Here is a 23,347-nt window from a genome sequence, read left to right as displayed (position 1 = left end):
TAAACGGGCGAAACTGTCACCGCCCAAGAAGAGTTCCCCATGGGCTTTGTCATATTCATTAAATCCATACAAATTAGTTCGAAGGACGCAGAAGCCGCTTAGGATCAACTCCCATTTCCTCCAAGGCACCTCTGAACAACAGATCTACCGCACTTCCACAATCAATCAAAACCCTTTTCACCATGTAATTCCCCATTGCCACTATAATGACCAATGCGTCTTCATGTGGTGAGTCCACTGCTCGTAGGTCCGCATTGCTAAACACAATTCTATTTTTTTTTGCCGCTGCCACCGCTCGCTGCCGAGGCCTATCCGTTCTCTTGTTAATCTGCTGGATGCTCGCGGTTCGCCGTATCTTGTCTCTATGAGCGTTATGACTCATAACCTCCCCACTGTAAATCACGTTGATGGTTCCCATTATCCTTCCCTGCGGCGGCATGCGCTCCTCATTCCGACCATCTCTCACAAATTCTCCCATCCTCCCTTTTTCCACCATTCTTTGAACCAACCATTTTAGAGGGCAACAGTCATTCGTCTCATGATTCCTTATCTGATGATATACACAGAAGGGCTTCTCCGGTATCTCCATTGGCATGGTTCGCAGTCCCTCATACCCCGACAGATTCTTTATTAAGGGTAAGATCTCATTAAGCGGTTTGTTCAGTGGAGTCTGTTCCATCTCACGGTATGGCTTCCTCTCCCTGTACTCTCTTCGGATTCCTTCTCGGCTTCCCTCTGCTCGCGCTCTGTACCCGCGGTATCTCCCACTTTCTTTTTCCGACGTCCCCACTTTCTGGCGTTCTCGATCCTTCTCCAAAGACAACACGTCTTTCCCCGTCCTCTTGGAATCCTTCTACATAGAATCTTCATATCTTATATACTTCTCCACTCATGGATACAATTCATGTAGTGTCGCGATCTCATTCTTGGCCATAGATTGGTGTACCCCTGTCCCCGGGCGCAAGCCTCTCTCAAAGGCTATCACCATTGTCCTCTCATCCAAATTTTCAACTTTCAATGTCTCTGCCTTGAACCGACATAGAAACTCCCTAACTGATTCCACAGATCTTTGTCGCACATTGAATAGAGCCGCGATATCCACCACCCGCTTTTTCTGATGTATGAAGTGATCTATGAACGCCTGCTCTAACTCCTGGAAATTCTTGATGCTCCCCGCTAGCAGTCTGTAATACCAATCTGATGCCCCTCCTTTAAGACTAGCCGGGAACATCATACATCGCAGATCGTCATACCGAGCCTCCTGCCTGAGTGGCATATGCTGCCGAAAATAATGAATGTGGTCCGCTGGATCCCCTTTGCCGTCGTACCTCTCGAACCTTGGCTGGGCAAACCGCTTTGGAACCTCTGAATCCCATATGTCATCTGCTAGCGGGTTGCGATTCAACCCAGCCACCACCTGACTGGCCGCTCCCCCGCGTTCCTTCGTCTGTCGCCGGTTTGCCTCCCTATCATTGTCTATCATTTCTTGGACTTGCTCCATTGTCAACCCCGCTACCGGGTTTTCTACTAGATTCGGTCCGGGCTCCTCCTCATCTTCAGGTCCCTCATTTTCGGACCCCTCGCTTAACTCTTCTCCGACCTCCTCCTCCGTCTTCTCTCTCTCTCTCTTCGCAGCTCATCGTTCTCCTTTCTCAGCCTTTCAATCTCCTCTCGCATCAGGCATGTTTCTTCCGCTGCTCGCCCTTATTCTAGTTTTTCTCCCTCTTCAATCACCGCTTCCGGCATTGGCTCATGAACCCTAACTTTTTTTGGCCTACCAAATGCTCTTTTCGGTGCCATTTCTAAGTTGCTTTTCTCTAGTCCCCACAAATGGCGCCAAATGTAGTGACCCTAAATCTCTCTCCCACTCAATCTCACTTTTTTCTTCTCTCTCTCACTATTCTCTCCTTTTTTCTTACCCTAGCGGCCCCCCTTTTTCTCATCCCACCTCTTCTTTATATATACTTCTCCTCCCCTTCTAGGCCATCCATCTGTCGCATCATCGCATGGCTCTCCTTCATACCGTACGTATGCCACGTCGCGGTCTAGGGTTCCGCAGTACTGATCTCGTACATCCCCTCTTTTCCATCTTATGTTGTGTCCTATCCGCTGCACCGTTGACCCAGTCCAACTTCCAACACTATGCCACTGCATATTGCATTGGATGAATGGTCATTTTATGTAGCTTTGATTTCAGATCTTTTGCTTGCTGATTGCACTGAATGAATGGTGTTTGTGCAGAGTCTCTTGACATGGGCATACTGTAGCCACAATATTAATGTATGCTTGTAGAGCACAGTAGCATTTTGAACTCCTTCAGTAATCTCATAAATCATGACGTGAATGGTAAGATAAATTTCTCAGTCTTCTTCTTCTCTTTTTAAATCTAGAATTGCGACAACTAATCCCATAATATCACTATTTCCTATAGATGCCTTGAAGCAGACATGCAAGTCATAGTAGAGAAATGAAAATGAAGATAGACAGACATACATCAAGTGGTTCTAGTGGCTGCAAAGCGGCTGACAAAAACTCTCTAATAGTTCCAAGCTGCAAACTCTTAATTTGCAGGCAAAGAGAGTTCAATGGCGTTCTCAACAGCTTAGGTAGTTTGATATTCAGCAAAAGCCTCATACACACATCTAGGGTATAAGTGATAGCACTCTCTAGGTTGAACACGACCAGCTCTTATATAAATATTGACCCAAATGGTAGTCTCGTGGAACATTTTCGTCAAGAGAATGGTTGGCAAATATTAGATTTTTGAACGCTTCATCTTAGAACAGCCAGAAACTCACCTTAGATTGTTGAATACACCATATGACTTCCTCTTCACAAAAAAAATATTCCTAAACACGAAGATGGAAAACAATGGTGTGCGGATATTCCCTGTAAATGGTAGTAAAACAGCATTATTTCAGTGTCTTATCTAATAGATCTGATATTTGGTGGCCCAGAGTCAAGGTATTCATTGGATAATTTGGAGACCAGCTGGGAGATGTGCACTTTGGCATCCTACAGTCTCGCACAAACTCCTAGCTTTTGTTTTCCAAGTGTCTCCTAAGCTTTCTTAAGAACCGACTGTAGATATTTTCACTGGGCTTCTATCCATAGCTATAATTTTCACTGCACCTACATATAGAATAGGCGTTCCGTTGATTGTAAGTTCAGCACATATATCACATGCATTCACTCTCAACTATTTAACATTTTGTTGGTTGATGATGATGCTGATGATGGTTATGATAACTCATTAGACTATTACCTCAAGATGTTCGTTTAGCCTTCTTTGCACTTCGATTTGCATCTCTAATGATTCACTTATCTCCAAGCTTTTGATACATTTAAGTTCTTTTGTCAGTTCAGGTCAAAGGAAAGAATGTATATACAAAGATTTGTCGTTGTTCAAAGTGTTACTTGTTTGTTTGGGATCCTGTCATGAGTGCTCCACTTGCATCACACATCCTATCCCCTGCTTCCGTACCCGTAAAACCTGTCACAGTAAGTTAATGCCTTCTTAAAATTTGAAATTTGTAATGTGGTTATTCTGAATAATGAGGTAATATGTGTACTTTGTCTAAAGATGAAGTTGGAATACTCGAAAAGGATAGGGTAAGAGCATGCACACCTTCATCTTCTCAACAACATCTTCCTTTCCCGCATTTACGGTGTGAGTTGCTCCCAACATTTTTGCATTATGAAGTTTGTCGTCTTGAATATCAACAACAATAATCTGAGACGCACAAAACGCCCGAGCTATTTGCAAGCAATTGAGGTATTTGATTTAGTTAATATATTTTATATGAAAACTCGACCAAAATGGAAGTTGCATCTTACCTAGTTACCTACATTTGAGTATGAAAGAAATTTGACCAAATAGATATTCAAGCATATATCTCCTAGAGGACCAGACCATTACATTTCCATTCACATAAAAAGGTAAGTTAGGCAAACTCTATGCTTGAGCATAATGTGGCAAATTGTAAACATTCAGATATGATATTCATGCACATTCCAATAATCAAAACTCTAAAAATAGCCATTTGTAGACGGACTGTTGATTATTGGTAAAATACTATAGCGAACACTCTTTGCTAATTTCAGGAATGATTTGATAATATGTTATGTGCAACAAATCATATTCACATGTCTGCAGCTCATAAAGGTCTAGCTTGTGCAAGTGTGAGCCAACATACTTTTTAAAACTTTGTTTTTATCACCTTGACTACACTCTTTACTGCATTTTATATGTTTATATGCACTAATGCACCCCAAAAACTGCACAATAGGTTTCAAGTGTTAGATTAGATGATAAAGTTTGGGCTAGAAGTAAAAATAAAATTAATGATAGTAAAAGGTAGAAACCGGCGTGCCCTAGGAAGAACCAAATAATGGCAGATTTAACGTCTAGGCTAGAAGTCAAAACAAAATTAATGATAGTAAAAGGTAGAAACCGGTGTGCCCTAGGAAGAACAAATAATGGCAGATTTTCACCTTGATCCAACATCACTAATGCCAATAACTGCAACTGCAGCTCCAGCATGCATGTCAGCTGCATGTCTCATTGCACCATAGGCGGTAAAGATTGCACATCCCAAAATAGCTGATTATGTGTAGGGCAAATTATTAGTCATACGTAATCCTCGATGAAATATTTGGGAAGTTTTCTTCAATATACTTTACCTGCAAATGGCTCTGTAGATGGTATAGGGTAAGTTTTGGAATCCCAATGAGATTCATAACTGTCTTTGGTGTTGCCTCTGCGACAAACATATAGAAGGTTGAATTAGCAGAATAAGACGCGGGTGCATGTTCCTAAAATTAGCTTATATAGAAATGTTAAGAAAGAGATACTCACTGTCTGCTCCTCCAAGATGTTTGAGAGCTCTGATGAAACATTTCGTGCCAAAGGCCCATTTTAATCTAGGCTTAGCATCAAGAGAATTTAACCAATCCCGCGGTCACCGCAAGCATTTCCTCAGCCTTGTAAAAAGTTTAATTAACTAAAACTAATTGCCAATCAAAACCAAGTAGCTAAAATTGTAAAAAGTTGACACTATTTGCTCCGCACATGCTCTAATGCCTTTTGTTCATCTTTTCTATAACTAATTAAACATTGTATCTTTTCTATAACACGATATGTTAGTATGTGATGGATAAAAGACACATTTTCTCCTTACATGCTCCAGTGACTCTTCTGCATTGTAGCAAGTAAACTGCTTTCATACGATTTACTTTCTAACAACATGGACTTTGTTAGGTCCACAATATAAATAAGTCAAAACCATAACCAGAATGGTCATTGTTGTGTGATAAAAATGGCAAAGATAGTCCACAGACCAGAAGCCAAGTAAAAGGAAGCACATAATTCATTCAGATGAATAAGAACTATCACTTACCTTCTCTAGTGGATAAGCCGTTTTACGACACGTTGCACAATTCTCGTGTCCCAGAAAACATTTCAGCAGCCTTGGTAGGTAACCTTGTCTGAAACCTTGGTAGTGGATATCCTAAGCCTTGGTAGATGACAAAGCAATGTGTTGAAAGCGGCATAACTAGCACAGTATGTACCTTCCTTCAAAATGAATACACGTAACTAAAAAGACACATGGTAGTTCAATCAGTGACTACATAAATTGACTACGAATACCTTGAGTGGTTGGTACGTACTGCTCTTCTTGTTTGATACATGGAAGTGATTAAACCTAGTAAAACGTAGATAAAAGATGCATCACTTTCATTAGTTCTCAATTCACAAAAGTAAAATATATCCAGAAGAAGAAATAAAATAAATGTAAACTTTCTATTAATGATTTGGTCTAGCATGATATAGGATTGAGTAGGCAATGTTGCATGTGGATTATTCAAATAAGTTTGATCACAATAGTGGCAGTAAAAAAAAAATGAATAGATATTGAGTTTTCCCACATAATAGAAAAATAGAGGAGAAAACATACCAATGTGAGTAAAACTGTGTTTCGTGATATAATACACCGATCGATTAGAGATTGTGCATCTACAAACCAATTCCAAACTTCCGAAACAATATCTTCTAACTTTTCCTTTTCTTCTCAAAACAATTCCAAACCTCTTCAGCCAATCCTTTTTTTCTCTTTCTTTCTCATATCTTAGTTCCGGTCTAGTACTAATAAGTTTAGAGTCTAGAAGCTTACTAAGCTGTACGAGTCACTAACCAAATGAAATATACGTAATCAAACGGTGATGGCTAAACAAGCGCACCAGGGGGTGAAGGGATACTTAGATATATCAGAGGGTTGCTAAATGGTAAACATTAGATATATCAGGCGCAAGGCATAACTGCATAGCTTGCTCCTGGTGTGAGGCTCTGACCTGGCAAGAGAAAGCACCGAGGGATCTTTCTTTACATACCATAGTCGAGAAAATTTTAAACCGTCTCTCGTAATGAACATTTTGATAGAAATAATATAAAAGTATGCTGGATGAAATGAGGCCATAAAAGACCACAAATGACTATAAGAGAAACAATACAGTGATACACTACTACCAAGTAAGAGTGCAAGCAGAAATTATCTCCATTCTCCACAATATAAATATATATATTCCACTGTAGATATTTAGATCATTTTTGACTTATGGAGCTCCACAATGAAAATATTATTAAGAGAACAACTGTAAGAAAATGCAAGAAGTCTATACCAGAATTTTTGCGCTTCCAAAATCACAAAGCTTTACGTCATGGGTATGAGGATCAACCTGCTCCAAAAGAAGAGGATATCTCATAACACTTTAATTGAATATAAAACACTGAGAGAGTAATTACCAGAAGATTTTGTGGCTTCACATCCCGATGGCAAACTCCAAGTACAGTGTGAATATATGCTAGCCCTCTAAAGATCTGGAAAAAATTCATAGTGTCCTATCAAAGTACTATGATAATAAAAAAATATATGAAAAAGAAGGGAACTACATACTTGGTATGTATAGAGTTTCACATAGAGGAGTGGCATTCTCTGATTCATGTTCAAGTAGTGCTTAAGAACTCGGTAGTATAGACAGTTTCAAGGACATATTCCATTACCAAGTTGAGATAAAGTTCATTTCTAGTGGTGGTAGAAAAAAAACAGTGCTAAATTTTTTGCATTTGAAAATTCAGTTTTGCAATCCAAATAAATTAAGAAATTGAATTGGGTTCAGTTTTGCCTGAAATTAACTATGAAAGGAAAAGAAGAATTAAGAGGGGAAAAAACAAACAATCAAAGAAATACATACTAACCTTTTAACTGATTGGTAAATTTGATACTGAGATGGTGCAAGTTCAATAATCGAATGTTTGAAAGATAGAAAGTCTCATTTCAGAGAAGTAGGGCGAAATGTTGCGGTCTGTTTTTAGTATCGATTTTAAAAAGTTAATTTGGGTATTGGTCAGGTACGAAGAAGTTTTTTTTTTTTTTTTTTTGGAAACCGCGAAACGGTGTCTTGCTTTCTGTTTTATGTTGAGTTGTTTTCTGTTTTATATTGAGTTTTATAGTCTTGGGAATGTTTTAAATTACCAATTTACCCTTCGAAATTTAGTGGGTGAAACTTTTGGGTACTCTTTTAGACCAAAAGATTGGGTTAAAACCGAAAATACGGAAAATAATAAATTGCGACAAGTTTTCCCATTAAATATAAAATAAGATATACGAACTAAAACAACTTGAGGAAATAAATGCATTTTTACCCACAGTAACACAACGCTCTTTCGACCAATCGGATTAAGAATGAGTAGATATGGAAGCTAACATTTTTTTTAACAAAACTCATATTTCCCAAAAGCTTTGCTATCTATTGTCTACCAATAGCTAAAAAATAAAATTGTCACCCGCGTGCTTGTGTTTGGTTGTTTGTATCAAGCATTTGCTGTGCAGGTATACTGAGAAAATACAGAACGAAGAAGGTTGATAGGTGGCCCTTAGGCTTGTGGAGAAATAAACAGTAGTGTTGTGAGAATAAAACTACGAGAGTACTCCATCTTTGAACATATTTAAAACCGAACTGCCTTCCGGAGGGAGAAAAAAGAAAGAAAGTCTCGTATACTAAACTCGGGAAAAGAGTGGAGACTAGGCTTCTTAATAATGAAGATCCAACAAGAAAGTACTTGGACTGAAGAAAGAGAAAAAACACTAAATTTGAGCCATTTTTCCAACTTTTCTAACACCCCCACTTAACCAAAAGAAACTCCTTTCCCTTCTCCTTTCTATTTGCCGCCTTCTTCCTCTCCTTCTACACTGTGATAAGGACTCACACTATCCATACTCCAATAACTCCCATAAGAACTATAAAACAGGACTTGCATTGCGTCTTCTTCTGTACAAATCTATTCCCCTTCCCCTCATCGGTTCAGGAGAAAAATTGATTTCTCTTGTAGACACAAGGGTTGGAGTAAAAAATACCATACTAAAACTTCGTGGAATACGAATACGATGCATCTCAGAAATAAAAGGTTGATCATTCTCAGGAACATAAAGGGCCGATGAATCACTTGTGTCAACTTCCCGACTTTGTTGGTTCTCTTGAAGACAGTCTCTTGCACTATAACCACAACATCCACAGTAATCAGAGCGTTCATCGCTCGACCAATTTAGTACTCTAAGAAAATACTTCAACACATTTGTTTCAGACTGATGCTTGCAACAATATCTAGAAATACTCCAACCATTGCTCTCGGAAGCAACTATTTGCCATATTTGAGATAAGTTACCAAGGGTAGTGTAATCATTAGTAAGGGCGAGGTGCCCTGCAAATTCAATCAAGAACCAATAATTGTGTAGCTCGGTAGAAAGAGGGAAACTGATAGTATGAAACTTCTCACTACTAACATCAAGTGCAAGTATTCTCTCTGAAGCCTCCGAGCCACTAGTTGAATGTTCCCAGTCAATCATCCAATGGAAAGCGCCATCCAAGAAAATAGTCTCAGACACATACTCACAACATACCTGATATGGAAACTCTAGTTTTCTCCATGAACTTTCACCCTCAGTAATAATTGCGCCTGTAGTCACTGCAGCTTCAGTATCACTACCTTCATAATCAATATCCCCATAATATGAACGATATACACAAATCACTTTGTATTTCTTATGGATTCTATCAAAACCAAACCCAAAAAGGACTTCATCAGTACAGAAGTCAATATTAGGCAGCTCCTTGTATTCCCTCGTACTTGGATTATATATAAATGCAGGGTGGTCACTTTTGTAAATTGAAGCAATAAAAAGCAAGCCATTGCAAGAACCTGTAACTATGTAGTCAGTCAATTTTAGATGATTAATTGGAATCTCACTACATTTTTCTTCACCTATCAAGAACAGAGAGTTTCTATAATTTTCATAACAAGAATATAACAGCGGTGCAAGGATAACACGACTTGGCTGACATAGTGCTTTACTCATCTGGAAGCTGATGAAGTGCGACTCCCTCGTCAATTCGTACCACGTTTTGCAAACGCTTTTACATCGCAGGATATCCTCTATGGGAAGTCTCAACATAATCTGATAGATTATATCATAACTTAAATCCGCATTTTCTCTCTCAAAAGATAAATTTAGAGTCACTGTTCTTGCCAAGTCCATCCCTTGTTTTCCTTTTCGCTCCATACTTGAAATTACTATCTTCTACAAAAAGTTTATCCTGAAGACACATCCAAATGAAGGCAAATTTAGACTTTTTCAAAATTGATATCTCTGGACAACATTTCGGCATACAACAGAAATGTTTTATGCAAAATCTTCAGGAGCATTTCAATCACGCCGGAGATTCTCAGAAAACACATTAAATAAGAATAACAAAAAAAGAAAAAAAAAACAAGCATTGTCTGCCAACATTTCTAGGGATAGACACACTTTTGAACATCCCCCTATCAGCCATCCCTCTAAAAAACAAAAAAAAACTTCACGTGTGCTCTTGTGTGTGGAGAGTCTGATTTGGTTATGAATTAAGTCTTAGAGACTATATTAATCATAACTATGTAAAAAAATAGTCCGATTCATTTTTCTTGAAATGTATGGCGAAATCTGGATGAATCAAACACAACAACAAACCCAATTTTAACAATTAAACAAGGACATGAATTTGAAGTTTGATCAATACCAATACAAAATCTAAGTGTTTCTACACATACTATTAAAATTTAGAAAAAGTAATAATTCATTAAGAATTGGATGATTAATATACTGGTCTAGAAATTTTGATCGGTGCCTAACGAAATTAAATCAACTAAAATCGAATAATATCTTACTACATAAATCCTTACCATGACACTTGTACGATATCCTAGTTACATTTTTGGAAGACCATAATAAAATCTCACTTTGTTAAAAACAAATAATAACACAGAAGTTAAACTCTTAAACATGAAAACAAAAAAAGTGTTACATGAATGAATACTAAACTAATCAGATATGTACGTGCAGACTGGAGTACTGGAGTAGTACCTTTCGACTGAGAAGAGATGATGACAGACCCGGTTAGTTTTTGGACTTTGTTTTTAACAAGCAACGAGTTGAGTTTGATTGGCAAAAAAATATAAACACAAATTTCCTTTTGCCTGAGACGCAAGGCTCCTGCTGCTATTAATTCAGACCGATTGACTTGCGGCTGGCACATAATTTTGTTCTATGTCTAGATGTATAATAAGTAGTCCCAGTGTCATATAACTTGTATCCAGGCCCAAAATGGAGATCTGGCCAGGGCCTGAGGCCCATTCAATGCTCCAATCAATAGAGAACGGGCCCATAAGGCAGAATCAAGTTTTAATTTGGCTTCTAGTTTGGGTTAATTAATGCCTTGAACGACATAGCGGGTTGACCACTGTTTTTTTTTTTGGTAACTGACCACTTTTGAAAGACAATATTACTCTCATTTAAGTTTTTATTAGTTAAATCAAAATCAAAATGTTATGGCCAGTATGGTTCTAACTCCCACGTGACTTTTCAATTTTGCTTTTGACCACCTCAGCACACTCACATTTTATGTTAGAAATAACATAAGAAATTTAATTTATTTAAATATTATACACATGCATAGTGGCGTTTGCATGTTTGTTGGACACATGCATACTAGTGTGTTCATGTGTGACATACATATGAATAGTAGTAGTGTTTGTATATGTGTTATGCACATGTATAGTAGTGTTTGTATGTGAGTTATACACATGCATAATGATGTGTGCATGTTGGTATACACATGCAGTGCATATTATACATGCATAATGGTGTTTTTGCATGTATATCGGACTGCTACTCCCAAGTCCTAACTTAAAAATATCATCAACAACAACAATATAATATCGAAATTATATTGAGATAAATCAAACAATTGTTTAACACAAGATTTGGGGATTTGAAGAGAAAATTAATTGTTGTTCAATTGCTTGCTTGTTGAATAGGTGTCAAAATTGATCAAATTATTTTTCAATTAACAATAATATAGAATTGGAAAGTGAAAAAGTAGATTATAAAGTGAGAAAAATATTTGTCATGAGAGAATAAGATGTTTTCTCATATCTTAAATTATTAATCTCAAGTCTCAACACACAAATCATATAGCCCAAAGATGGAAATAACTAGATCTCAAATTTTACTAGTTGATTTTTTTTTGTTAGATGGAGAAAAAGGTCATAATTGGTATTAATAAAAAATAACTTGCTAACATCAGTCAAAAAATGTCCTTATAGTGAAATTATTAACAAAAAGTTAGGCCCAAACACTCAAATTAGAAATTAATTATGGCTGCAGTACCGGGTTAGATATATTTACGGTTCCAACTGGACAAATCAACTAGGTCAATGTAAGCAATTACGGATTCAAGACAATTTTTTTTTTTTTTTTTTTATTTTTTTATTTTTTTATTTTTTCTATTTTCGCTATATTTATTTCCAATAATAACATTATTTCCCCCAATACAAAAAGTAGGAGATTTGAAATTGTAAACCCAACGTTTCATACGCAACCTTCCTACTTTTTTTTATTCAAGTTGTATTCCAAATTGTGATTGTTCTTGTTTTCTCGACAACTCGTCTCTCATCTAAGTTTGATTTCGTTTTTATCTTTTTCTCTAATTCATCTTATCTAAGTTTTCTTTGAATTTTGAAAATTTCAAATCTAGGTTATATTTTTTCTATAATTTTAGACAGTGTGATATTACATATTAAGTTCTTCAATGTAATCAATATTTCCTTAGTGTTATTTTTTGTAGAGATATTCTTCTATTGAAATTATTTTTTTCGTAAATAGATCACTATTTGAAATTCCTTTTTTCATATTAATGGATCATAATAGTATAATAAATATTATATCGGAGTTGTTTAGTTCATTACCAGTCTCGTACCAATATGCAGTCTTAATTTTCAAGGTTGGAACTTTATTTTTACAGCTATATGGGGTACGACAAAGACCAAAATTTTGTACTAAACCTTCTTAGCTTCACATACATACACCAGTCTGTATGTGCTTTTCTTTCTACTTTGCACATGCGTAATTAATATCAATTCCCCACTCTCTTTATTCCAATTCAAATAGGTAATTCTTTGATTTTTTTTTTACACTTAGAACTCCAAAATTAATCTTCTTGGCTTCTAAGCATCACGCCGCAAGAATATACACGACAAATACCAAATTTTAATTTTGTTCCAAACCTTCACATGCATATAGATGCGACATGTGTATGCATGTGCTTTTCTTTTTACCATGCACTTACATAATAGTACGTAGTTCCTCACTCTGCTTATTCATTCCTAGTATGTAATTCTTTGACTTTTATTCTACCTAATTAAGACTCTAAAATCCTATTAGCTTCTGAGCTTCGCGTCGCCATATATATATATATATATATATATATAGGTCATTCTAAAAAAAGTAGCTACTTAAGTTAATTTAAAATAAGTACGTAGGTAAAATTTCACCTATAAAATGAATTCAAACATAATTTTTTTTTAATGGTGAAGGCCCGTGAGGAATTCATGGGCCCGTGATGTATATACTAAACATACACATGCAATGTATAGCACACATGCAAATACTACATTGTATGTGTATGTGTACAACATACATGCAAACACCATTATGCATGTGTATAACATGTAAAATTACATTTTAAATTATTGTATTTATTTTTTGAAATTTTAGTTGTTTCAAAAATTATGTTTAATTTTCAAAAATTTCAAATATGTGTTGATATTTAATATATTTGTTAAATATTAAATCAAAATTACAAAAAAAAAAAAAAAAAATCATTTTGTGATTTTTTTTTTGTATTTTTTGTATTTTTTTGTTTGCAAAATTTTAAATTTTTTTCTAGAAATAAGAGAGGTGAGAGGAGAGAGAGAGTGAGAATGAGAGGCCGTGAGGAGAGAGTGAGAAACACATGTCTGATTGGCTACAAGTTAGTTTTTTTTTTTTTTTTTTTTTTTTTTTAAGTGGAAATTTTATTCATAATGACAACGAGTTTTACAAATAATTAGGACAAGCGTGCAACTACGCCGCAAGTCTTTTCTGAATAGCAAATCCTATCCTTTTAAAAACAAACTCATTAGACCTAGCTGTCATAACGTTAATGTCCATAACTTTTTGAAGTCTCTTAAAGAGCTCAACGGACTGTTGTCCCAAGAACCCAAAAGTGTCCAAACTAAACAGAATAAAACAATGTTGGTTAGCCATACAAGCTTCCTCATGCTTCTTTATCTTCCCTGTTGCTGCTCTCTTAGCTGCTCCTCCCACCTCAAAGTCACCATTCCCCAACCCTACCAATGGAAAGACTCTAGTTACATCAACTCATGCATATTTCCCCACAGACCAATTATAAATCAAGACATCTGCAGGCCGAAGTGTCGATCTGCTCTCATTCGGATCAGTGAGAAAGTTAACAGGAGCTTCTTTCTTCACTTGTATCCCAGCCCTCCAAAATGCATCACATAGGATGTCTCTAACATGATCATGTCAGTATTTGAAACCGGGGAAATGACTACAATGTGCTGCATGGTCCCCAAAAGCATCTAGTCTACTCTTTTTGCATACAGGACAAATACCACCATAAGAGTATAGAGGAATCATAAGACGGTACCGACGAATGGAACGATACTCTATCTGTGACATACGCTGTCCAAGTCCTTCCATTGGAATAACACGTAGGAAATCTTTCGCATGTTCCGCCTGTAAGCACCCAATGACTGCTTTCTGATGAGCAGATAACTCAAACCCCCTATCAAGATCCGTAATAATCTTACCGTAGAAAGCTTCCGCCAAAACTTTTTGGGGTTTTAAGGGGACGACAACATTCACAGCTAGAGAATTAAGATCAACATCAAGTAGACGGAGACATAGTGTACTGCTAGCACCATCAAGAATCTCCCCCATAGGCACCGAGCCACACCTCCGAAGCTCTAAAGTCTAAAAACGGGATGAAACAAAAGCAAATATCGAGACATCAGTGACACAATAGATACCTAACCCACCAAGACGTAATGGAAGTGTCACTAAACGCCACTGTAGATCACCAAAGCCAGGACCACCAGAAACTACAATACCCTGAAGAACACTGCGGAGATGTCAATCAAAAGTATAAGCCGCCTCTCTAAAATGGGATGGTAGGCAAGTACGAATCATAAAGACCAACTTAGAGAGCCCAACACAAGCTCTTAAGACCGCTAACTCACACTGTGGATCGTCCAACACGGCTAAACGATCTACATAGCTAGATCTAAAATTACTAATTCTGACAATTTTACCTAGGGATAGAAAATTCAAATCAATGTCAAATTTCCAATATAAACAAAAAAATTTCATGTGTAAAATATTGACAGAACTTCAACAGAATGTATTTGTAAATCTAGCAAGATAAGGCTAATGATTCAGAAATTGAAATATTATTTTGACCAAGCAAATAATCCAGGACACCATGCCCTAGAGAAATGAGATATGTGTAGTAGTAGTACCTTATGATTGAGAGGAGATGGTGACGCTATGAAGTTAGTTTTTTCAAATGATCCAGAAAATCTAAAGAAAACAAACGTGTACCCTAGTTTTATACACAAAACCCTGTGCGTGAGGCACAAGGAATGCTGCAATATGCAACCGTTTCCCCTGCCATGTGCCCATATTATACGGGATTTTTTGGCTATATATTTACTGTGTCTAAGTGTTCAATACTTGGAGCCCAAGGTGAGGATAGCAATTGGATTTGGAGCTTTCTAATTACATCAACATCTAGATTTTAGGAGAATAATGGTGCCTTTTACTCACTAATTATGCTTTTACAGGACTCACTAGACATTTCGTCTCTACTTGGTAGAAAGCAAAAAGATTGCATAAACGAATCTTTTTCTTTTCCATTTATGTTATACATGGTCTGGGTGAAGTAGTCCAATCTCAACTGTAACTGGTTTGGTAGTTGTTAAAAACACGAAGCTGGATTGCCCCGACCAGGCATGTAACAACTTATTAGACTCATGGTGGGTCTGTTGCACTTAAGCTTGATATCACTCAGGCTTATGACACCATGAATCAGAGCTTCCTTTTTCAAGTAATGGAGAAACTCGGTTTTGATAAAACTTGGATCAAGTGGATGAAAACAATTGTGAATTCTGCATACATCTCAATTTTTCTAAATGGAGGCCCAATTGGATATTTTGCCATGAAAAGAGGGTTAAAGCAGGGCGATCCTTTGTCTCCACTTGTCTTGGAAATTGCAGAAGACACACTGAGGAGGGCCTTACATTACTTGAAGACTATGAAGCATCTGCGGCCTCTGACCTGTATACAAAAGGTTGAAGCTCCTAACCATCTTTTCTTTGCACATGACATCATCATTTTTGCAAATGGTGGGATTAGAGGAATCAGAAAGCTTAACTCTATTCTAGAAAGATATCAGTTGGCCTCGGGTCAGCACATAAACAAATCAAAGAGTAAGGTTTTTTTTGGTAGCTTCACAAATGAGAGAAAAGAGAATGTCCTACAGGAGTTGAACATGGTGGAAGGAGTCTTACCTGAGAGGTACCTTGGCATACCTTTACATCAGGGGAAGGTAACTAGGTCATGTGTAACTCCAGTTCTGGATAGAATGAAGAAAAAACTCACCGGTTGGAAGGGTAAAATGTTTTCTTTCCAAGGAAGGGTTATCTTAATCAAATCTGTTCTTTGCAGCATTCTTATTTACAACATGGCCATATGCAAATGGCCTAGGTCTGTAATCAAGGAAGCCGAAGTAGTTATGAGAAATTTTATTTGGTCTGGGGATCCTACTACTAGAAAAGGAGTAACTGTGAGTTGGGACAGAGTGTGTAAACCAATTGCCGAAGGAAACAAATCTCTCAACCAATAATTACTGAATATCAGCTCTCAAGAACTTAAAGGATGTCGAGCAAAAGTATGTGATCTTTTAGAAGAAAGCAGATGGAGTATTCCTAATATTCTACAAGAGCTGATCGATAGTGTTCATGTGGGAGTGAATCTGATCTTTGCGCAAACGATCAATTTTTATGACTATTTAGTTTGGTGCCCTGACATGAAAGGTAATTTTTCTACAGTCTACATATGATGAGATCAGAACGAAAAAACCCTCGGTTATACATGGAGCAAATTTCTTTGGAATTGCCGTATTCACCCGAGACCTGTTACTTTGGTATGGAAAATTTTGCAAAAAGGGGTGGCCACTGATGAAAGAGTACGAAAAGTTGGTGTGCATTTGGCATCTTGTTGTAGCTTGTGCAGAAATGAAACTGAGACAAATGACCACCTTTTTTGGCATTATTCCTTCTCCCAATTGCTATGGCAGTGGATCTCTACAGTTTTCAAGAAGAATCCAGTTATGAGTCTTGAAGATGCTATGAGTACGAACAGAGAATGGAGTCTTCGACTGAAGCAAATGTGGAATGCATGTATGGTGGCTGTTCTGGCTAGCATATAGAAGCAAAGAAATAAGGTTTTGTTTGAAGAAAATAGACCTAATATAGTAGAGTACAAGTACCATGTTAGAACTCAAGTAAAGATCACAGGAAATCAGTCTAGAAGCCATAGCTACAACTCTCGCTTTGAATGCTCAATTCTGCAGTTTTGGGATGTCAACCATAGAGCAAAGGGTGCACTAAATATCAAAACATGTATTTGGATCCCCCCAGAACCTGATGTAATCAAATTAAATATAGATGGTGCGGCGTCTAGCAATCCAGGCCTTGCGGATAATGATGTTTCTTATAGAGGAAATATGGGAGACTTCAAGCTGACAATGTGGAAAAGTATTGAGATTGCAACAAGCTTTTGGGCAGAGTGTTTAATTAGATATCTTTGAAGGTGTGGAAACTGCCGAATCTAGAGGATGGCTTGAAGAGGTAGAAAGTGTGGTATTTGGGTTTGGTGTTCATCTTATATCATTTGTTAGAAGGAAGGGGTTTGATGGTTGGAAAATCTCTTTCTAAACTTTCTACTATTTTCTTAACTTGTTCTTGATGTTTAAATGGTGGAAAACACTAGTTAAATGGATGGGGTTTAAAACATTAGAATGAAAACAAGATTTAAAATATGAATGAAAGGCAATGAACTAATGAGACTTTGTAGAGAACAAGTTGTACTCATTGATTGAATACAACTTGCTTGGGTTGATTGGATGAACAAAATGAAGAAAATAACTTGAAGAACATGAAGAACTTGATTAAAACTTGGAATGAAGAAGAACTTGTAGATAATGAGAACTTTGATTAGAGTTTGCAAAACATAAATAACTTGAATGAAACCTTGATTAAAGAACCTTGAAGAACAACAATGGAAAATAAAATAAAGCAAATAAAAAGACTTAAAATAAAAGACTTGAAATTAAAATAACTTGAAATTAAAATTTAGGCTTAAATACAGAAATATGCAACATACTTAGGTCCTATTAACATAGAATTTTTTTTCACGAACGTATCAATGTACTATGCCCGATTTAACAAAAATAGCAATCCGTTAAGTTCCGTCAGTTAAGTGATGATGTGTCATTATTTTTTCAATTTCGTTTTATTTGTATTTTCCACTTGGCATGCCACATAAGCATTTTCTACCAACTTAGCATTTCCACCTCAGCATTGCCAACTCAGCACTGCCAACTCAGCATTTTTTTTTATTTTTTTATTTTTTTAAGTGACTAAAAAATAAATTAATTTTTTTTGAATTAATAAATATATATAAAAAAATAAATTAATAATTATATAATAAAAAAATAATTATATAAAAAATAAAGAAATATATAAATAATATATTATTTTATTTATTATATATATTTGAAAATTATAAAAAAACTATAAATAATAAAAAAAATATTATAATATAAAATATATATTATTTTATTTATTATATATATTTGAAAATTACAAAAAACTATAAATTATAAAAAAGATTATAATATATAAAAAAGAAATAAAAAAAAATATAAATAAAGAAATATATAAATAATATTTTTATTATATAAATAAATAAATATATATATATATATATATATATATATATATATTTATTTATTTATTTATTTATCTTATAATCTTTTTTTTTATTTATTTTTTTTATAATTTTCAAATATATATAATAAATAAAATAATATATTATTTATATATTTTTTATTATAAAATAATATATATTTTATATTATAATTTTTTTTTATTATTTGTTTTTTTTTTTTATAATTTTCAAATATATATAATAAATAAAATAATATATTATTTATATATTTCTTTATTTTTTATATAATTATTTTATTATTATTATATAATTATTAATTAATTTATATATATATATATATATTTATTAATTAAAAAATTAATTTATTTTTCAGTCACTTTAAAAAAAAACAAAAATACTGAGTTGGGAGTGCTAAGTTGGTAATGCCGAGTTGGTAGAAAAATCTTGATGTGGCATGCCAAGTGGAAAATACAAATAAAGCGAAATTGAAAAAAAAAAAAATCATCATCACTTAACCCATTTAACTTAACGGTTATTTTTTGTTAAATCGGCATAGTACATTGATACATTTAAAAAAAAATTCTATGTTGATACAAGTGTTAATAGGACCTAAATGCGTTGATATTTATTCAGATTTAAGCCCCTAAAAATTTACTTTTTTATTTCTACTCTACAAACCAAATGGTTTGGACCCTAAAAACATTAGATTCTAATTCTTTACATCTCTTTGGTTTATATAGGGCACCAATTACATATTTGCCCCTTCTTCTAGAAACACCTTGAGGATAAGATTAAGCTTTGTGGGCTTTTGACTTAAGCCCATGTATTTGAATTCTTGATTTGGCTTTAAGTCCTTGAGTCCATAGTTTTTAGCTTTGAGTCCTAGAGTCTTCAGCTTTTAGCTTTGAGTCCTTAAGAGTTGACTTTGACAGTTGACTTGTACCGTTGACTTTGACTTTTTCTTGGACTTTTTCATAGCATCTTGAATCCTTATAAGAAGTGTAAAAAAAATTATATTTAGGTGCTAGAATGCATCTTTCATGATAAATGCCTTGTAACCTACAAAAGGCAGTAAAAGCCATAAGTTGTCTGTTCATTGAGCATAAGAATGGTATAATTTCAATAATGTAAAGGGAATAAAGCGCACATTTAGGGACTGACTGTGAATTTGTTTGATAAGAGATTATTAATTATAACGGAGTCAAAATAACATCTTTCATATACCTTATTATGAAGAGGGCAGATAACAAGGGTATTAACATCTTTTACAACATTTACACCATCAGTTGAACATGTTGGAGTTATTCCTCACATGAGGAGAGAAAAAGAAGTTCAGTTTGCATGAAGAAGGCTGGCGCAAGCAGTTCGGTTTTGTTCTTGCCAGCGCACCAGCGCCATGCGATGAACAACTTACAATTACTTTGAGGGTCTTGGCCTTCGACATTGGCCTTGGCCAGCATGGCGCCGCTACCATGTCTATTTTCGTAGTTTCTGGTTGCTACAGTAACCGCAAGATAGTGGGTTACTATATAAACTAAAAACACGATTTTGGAAAACATAGAACACAGAGAGAAAAACCCAATCTTGAAAGCAATCAAGATTGAGAGATAACCTTTACAGAGAAACAAGCATGTAAAGAGAGAGGAGTGATCTAATAAGGTGAGAGACTGAAAGAAGTGATTGTAATCTTTCTTCCCACTTTATAAAAGGATTAGCTCTTGTGGAAGTAGGCACCATTAGATGAACCACGATATATCTTTGTGTTGTGGTATGCTTGTTCTTCTCCTTACATTATTATTTGTTATTAATAGTTATTTAGAGAGTTAGGCATGTTAGCTAGGTTATAGTTGATATTTAGATTGTTGTCTGGTGATTGTTGTTGGTCATAGTACAAGTTATCTGTGTAGTGAGGATCGATTGGTATTGGTATTAACCCCAACAAGTGGTATCAGAGCCAGGTTAGATTAACCTTGGGTGTTATCTAAACCTAGCCCAGAAGGTGTTTGAACAAATTCCTGAAAGGAGGTTTGAGTTGAAAATAACTTGTATAAATGGACCATTCCATGAACACTCGCATGACGAGTTTAAATAGGAAGAACTACACCATTTGGAAATCAAAGATGGAAGACTTGCTCTACTGCAAGGACTTGGCACAACCCATTGAAAATGGAGGAGAAAAACCAAAATCGGTTGTTGCGGTTGAGTGGAGCAAGCTTGACAGAAAAGCAATTAGGGAAATTCGACAGTAGATTGACGACAATGTCTTTCACCATGTATTCCAAGAGATTACAACTTTTGGCTTATGGAAGAAACTCGAAGACCTCTATGAGAGGAAGTCGGGCGGAAACAAAGTGTTGCTCGTTAACAAGTTTGCCAACACGAAGTACTAAGAAGGTTCTTCAATGTCTAAGCATCTTAATGAAGTAGAAAATATCATCAATCAGTTGCATTTGATGAAGATTAATATGGGAGACGAAGTTGAGGCTTTGTTTCTATTAAACTTTCTACCCGAAAGTTGGGAGACGTTAGCAGTCTCTCTACACGGATCAGCTAAGGATGGAATCATTTCCATAGAGATGGCTACCGCGTCTTTGTTGAATGAGGAGACTAAAAGGAGTTCAAGAAGCAGCTCCTCTCACTCAGAGATCCTTGTCACAGAGAAACGAGGGAGAGGTAATAGCAGAAAGCCATCTCATTCTAGAGGTGATGACAGAAGCAAATCTAGGGGTGAAGCTAGAACTCCTAAGGCAGAGAGGCAATGTTACTACTGTGCCACCAAGGGTCACTTCAGGTATGAGTGCAGAACTCTGAAGAGGGATGAGAAAAATAACTATGTACATGAAGACATGGCAAAGAGGAATGGAAACTCAGGCAGAGATACTACCACACTAATCGATGATAGACTAGTGAGAATTGTGTCAGATTGTGGTGAGTGCTGTCTTAGTACCTCATGCCAAGATACATAGTGGGTGATAGATACAGGAGCATCCTATCACGTCAAAACGCACAGGGGATTCTTCACTACCTACAGATGTGGTGAATATGGTGAAGTGAAGATGGGCAACAGTGGAGTCTCGAAGATTACAGGTATTCGGGATGTTCATATAGAAACCAATGTCGGATACACCTTGACACTCAAGGATGTAAGACATGTCCCTGACATTCGGCTAAGCCTAATTTCTGCTGGGAAGTTAGATGATGATGACTTTCTAAACTCGTTAAGTAACGGGGTATGGAAACTGAGCAGAGATTCCATTGTAGCAGCCAAATGGAAGAAAACTTGCTCTCTTTACGAGACACATGCTAGTTTGTGTAAAACAGAAGTAAATGCGGCAGAAGAAGATGCTTCCTCCAAATTGTGGCACAAGAGACTGTGTCATATGGGCGAAAAAGGGATGGAAGTTCTTGCCAAGAAAAAGGTCGTGCTAGACATCAAAGGTACACATTTAAATAGATGTACTCATTGTTTGGTAGGAAAGCAACACAGGGTGTCTTTCCAAAGATTCTCGTCTCACAGAAAGAACAATGTCCTTGAGCTAGTGCACATAGATCTATGTGGTCCTATAAAAGTAAAGTCCCACGGGGAAGCTTTATACTTCGTGACCTTCATTGATGATGCGTTGAGGAAGGTATGTGCATATAGTCTGGAGGCTAAGGATGAAGTACTTGGCGTGTTTGAGAAATTCCATAGCATGGTGGAAAGAGAGACAGAGAAGCTTTTGAAATGTATTCACTCAGATAATGAGGGTGAGTACATTGGGTCGTTTGAAGAGTATTGTCAGAGTTATGGGATTCGTCATGAGCAGATCGTTCCCAAAACTCCGCAGCAAAATGGTATAGCCGGGAGGATGAATCGTACCATTATAGAGAGGATGAGATGCATGATGTCTCACTCTAAGCTACCTAGAAGCTACTAGGTAGAAGCAATGCGCACAGCCGTACATGTGATCAACCTATCGCCGTCAAAGCCTCTGAATAGTGATTATCCAGAGAGAGTATGGTCAGGCAGAGATGTTGATTATGGATACTTGAGGGTATTTGTATAACAATCCCAATTTTTAAACAACATAAATTATATTATTTGAATTGAAAATAACTATTATATTATGAAGTCTAGCTTGTTCTAGAATTTGTTTGGCTGTTGTTAATTTTTCAAAAGTGTTTTTAATTGAATTGTTTGTCAGAACTTATATGGGTATTTTAGAATAAATTTTTGGGCTTGAACACATTGTTAAAATGTACCCATTCATATAGGTATGGACCTTGGGTGTTTTTAGACCTATTTGAGGCCCATAGGTTAACTTAAACAGATTTAAAATAGTGAATAAACAATACCTGTGAATTTCCTTTGTAAAAAAATCTTATTATTCAAAAATAAAACCCTAGCCTCCATTAAAAAGAATATTTTTAATTGAAAGAAATAAAAAGAAGGGGAAGAAGAAGAAAAGGGATTGGAGAAAAGGAAGCATGGGTATTCTTTTGCAAATTCAATTTCAGGTGAGTAGACATTTTTTTATCAAAAAAATATATATAAATAATTTTTTTGTGATTTTTATCTTGTTTGCTTCATAAATGCTTCATTATCATTTTATAAAAGTTCTATATTTAATTATGAACGTTTGCTATTTGTTTTGAAATATTAATTGTCATTTGGAACGATGATATGTTTGCAGAATTCTACACAAGTACTGACTTGTAACTTGAATTCGACTAATTAGATGATGTAACTAATTTTTCAACAGAACTAAACAATTTTAGTTCTCTGAATCATCTTTCATTTCCAATTGGCCTTGACTGATTCCAGTTCATATTCTATTTGATGTGAATTTTACAAGAAAGTGCAACAGAAAATTAAATAGCATAATTTAAGTTGTTGGGTCTGTTCCATCACATAGTTTAGGGTA

The 23,347-nt window shown here is 35.8% G+C and overlaps 3 protein-coding genes and 1 long non-coding RNA gene across 4 annotated transcripts; all 4 read right to left on the bottom strand.

Moving 5' to 3' along the window:
* Positions 1-73: 73 nt before the first annotated feature.
* LOC147492799 (uncharacterized) lies at positions 74-1,501 on the bottom strand. The gene is made up of 2 exons (XM_086567646.1): positions 947-1,501; positions 74-853 (listed from the first exon to the last, which is right to left on the bottom strand). Exons 1-2 carry the CDS (start codon positions 1,499-1,501, stop codon positions 74-76), a joined length of 1,335 nt encoding a protein of 444 aa, XP_086423772.1.
* Positions 1,502-3,322: 1,821 nt separating this feature from the next.
* On the bottom strand, positions 3,323-4,612 carry LOC147492798 (uncharacterized). The gene is made up of 3 exons (XM_086569147.1): positions 4,495-4,612; positions 3,629-3,756; positions 3,323-3,493 (listed from the first exon to the last, which is right to left on the bottom strand). Exons 1-3 carry the CDS (start codon positions 4,556-4,558, stop codon positions 3,437-3,439), a joined length of 249 nt encoding a protein of 82 aa, XP_086425273.1. The 5' UTR covers positions 4,559-4,612; the 3' UTR covers positions 3,323-3,436.
* Positions 4,613-6,676: 2,064 nt separating this feature from the next.
* LOC147492797 (uncharacterized) lies at positions 6,677-6,992 on the bottom strand. The gene is made up of 3 exons (XR_015199272.1): positions 6,954-6,992; positions 6,803-6,877; positions 6,677-6,735 (listed from the first exon to the last, which is right to left on the bottom strand). It is a non-coding gene; the product is annotated as an uncharacterized LOC147492797 (long non-coding RNA).
* Positions 6,993-7,977: 985 nt separating this feature from the next.
* LOC147492796 (F-box protein At5g49610-like) lies at positions 7,978-10,639 on the bottom strand. Its single transcript, XM_086568990.1, has 2 exons — positions 10,455-10,639; positions 7,978-9,651 (listed from the first exon to the last, which is right to left on the bottom strand). Exon 2 carries the CDS (start codon positions 9,615-9,617, stop codon positions 8,298-8,300), a length of 1,320 nt encoding a protein of 439 aa, XP_086425116.1. The 5' UTR covers positions 9,618-9,651; positions 10,455-10,639; the 3' UTR covers positions 7,978-8,297.
* Positions 10,640-23,347: the final 12,708 nt, after the last annotated feature.

The sequence above is a fragment of the Coptis chinensis genome, chromosome 6, assembly GCF_015680905.1.
Source record: "Coptis chinensis isolate HL-2020 chromosome 6, ASM1568090v1, whole genome shotgun sequence".
NCBI classification, from domain to species: Eukaryota; Viridiplantae; Streptophyta; class Magnoliopsida; order Ranunculales; family Ranunculaceae; genus Coptis; species Coptis chinensis.
The sequence above is the reverse complement of the archived record's forward strand: the minus strand, read 5'-3'. Positions and strand labels throughout refer to the sequence as shown.

Coding starts and splice junctions, on each gene's coding strand:
- LOC147492798 (XM_086569147.1), bottom strand. CDS start 4,558: ATGCAGCTGACATGCATGCTGGAGCTGCAGTTGCAGTTATTGGCATTA. Junction 3,757..4,494: donor ATTAGTGATGTTGGATCAAG/GTGAAAATCTGC, acceptor GCTTGCAAATAG/CTCGGGCGTTTTGTGCGTCT. Junction 3,494..3,628: donor ATGTTGTTGAGAAGATGAAG/GTGTGCATGCTC, acceptor TTACTGTGACAG/GTTTTACGGGTACGGAAGCA.
- LOC147492799 (XM_086567646.1), bottom strand. CDS start 1,501: ATGGAGCAAGTCCAAGAAATGATAGACAATGATAGGGAGGCAAACCGG. Junction 854..946: donor GCTTGCGCCCGGGGACAGGG/GTACACCAATCT, acceptor GATTCTATGTAG/AAGGATTCCAAGAGGACGGG.
- LOC147492796 (XM_086568990.1), bottom strand. CDS start 9,617: ATGGAGCGAAAAGGAAAACAAGGGATGGACTTGGCAAGAACAGTGACT.